This window comes from Macadamia integrifolia, unplaced genomic scaffold, assembly GCF_013358625.1.
Source record: "Macadamia integrifolia cultivar HAES 741 unplaced genomic scaffold, SCU_Mint_v3 scaffold1248, whole genome shotgun sequence".
Taxonomy (NCBI): domain Eukaryota; kingdom Viridiplantae; phylum Streptophyta; class Magnoliopsida; order Proteales; family Proteaceae; genus Macadamia; species Macadamia integrifolia.
In genome coordinates this window covers 64,442-65,922 of record NW_024868130.1, presented here as the reverse complement: position 1 = coordinate 65,922, position 1,481 = coordinate 64,442, and the positions used below count along the sequence as shown (strand labels likewise).

At 43.4% G+C, this 1,481-nt stretch overlaps 1 protein-coding gene across 1 annotated transcript in view; it reads left to right on the top strand.

Annotated features, from left to right (window-relative positions):
• Positions 1–467: 467 nt before the first annotated feature.
• Positions 468–1,481, top strand: part of LOC122063191 — a 5,021-nt gene continuing 4,007 nt past the window's right edge. The window contains exon 1 of the mRNA XM_042626908.1: positions 468–1,059. Coding sequence (XP_042482842.1) covers positions 786–1,059 — 274 coding nt within the window. The 5' untranslated portion in view covers positions 468–785. The remainder of the gene's footprint in view (positions 1,060–1,481) is intronic.

Genomic DNA, 1,481 nt, shown 5'->3' with positions numbered 1-1,481 from the left:
GCTTACGCCATTCCCACTCTTTCCTCTATTCGCGACCTTTTCCTAAAGAGAAGTGATATGCTACATCCTAAACTTACAGGACCCTTCCTCACAACCATCAGATGTATTATTTAAACGACAAAACATAATCAAACGGCTAGGAGGAGAGGATTCTTTGTTTAAAATATAGGTCGGTTTTTATTTAGTCAGATCCCTCGAAATTCAAACCGCTAGAAAGAGAGGGAGAATGAAACTGACGCGGAAGAAACCTTACAATCCATCCATCAATTAATTGGGTTTTCTCCGGTAGAAACCGGAGAGAGTTAAGAAGGGGGAAACGGGGATTTACCGAATACGTTTTACCTTGGCAATCCCCCGAAACTTCCAAGTGGTTTCGTAGGCGTTGTTGTCGTGGGCGAAATCCTCGCCGTTGATCTCTGATCTCGTAACCCTAAGGTCTCTCTCTCTTTCCGCTCTAAGCACCTCCTTCAGCCTAGCCTCCATTGCCCACCTCTCTCAAAAAGCAAGGATAAAATGGGTTCCTGGAAGCCATTCCAACTCTACATCCTCTCTCTGAAACCAGGAGATAAGAGATTTAGGAACAGAGGCTATAGAAATAGTGATAGAGCCGTCTCTTCCAAATTGCCCAAAATAATTCCTTCTTTGCCGCTTATTTATTCTTTCTATACTTATTTCAAAATTAGGGTTAGGGTTGTTTCCTGGTTCTTTGATTCTTCTTTCTCTCTCTCTTTAAAGGTTTGAGATTGCAGAAATTCAATTTGGAATTGAGGATTGATTTGTGTGAGATGGAGAAATCAGCAGCTTCGGCTTTGTTTGTGGGATGGGAAGAGGTTTTCGTAACGAATGACAAAGGGAGGAAGGAGGTGCATTATTTTTTGAAGAGGAAGGATGGAGGTTCGGATTTGGCTGTGGTTGGTAAGGAGAGAAGCCTTAGGCATATGTCTTACTACTACGCTCTTCGGAATCGTGCCGTTCTTCTCTCGCTTGCGCCTTCATCTTCTCTTCTCAAGCTTCGCTCTCGAAAAGATGTCGTTGATTGGCTCTCGTCCATAGTTCCAGGTAAAAAACAGAGGCTTTTTGATTTTCTTTTCTGGTTTTAGCACGAGTCGGAAAACTGTGGCAAGATGTAGTATTTTTGGTTGATTTGATCCGAGGTGGGTTTTATTAGCGATTTGCTAGTATTTGTTATGTTAATTTGTTAAATCTCACCGGCATCTCTTTCTTTCCTTCGGGAATCGCAGAGCAGAAGGCAGAGGGGGGCAATAATTGCTTTGAACCACATCTGCTATCGAAAAATAGGCTTTTTGTTGATAACCCTTGGGCTCTTCGGTATCACCATCACCTCCGACAGCGCGAGGAGCATATTTGCGTCAGTTAGGGCTCTTTACGGAGCCAAGTATCTCCGCAAGTCAGAGGATTTGCTGGGGGTTTCTCTGGTGGTGTATGCCTAGTTGCCATTAAGTATTGCGAGATTTTGACCT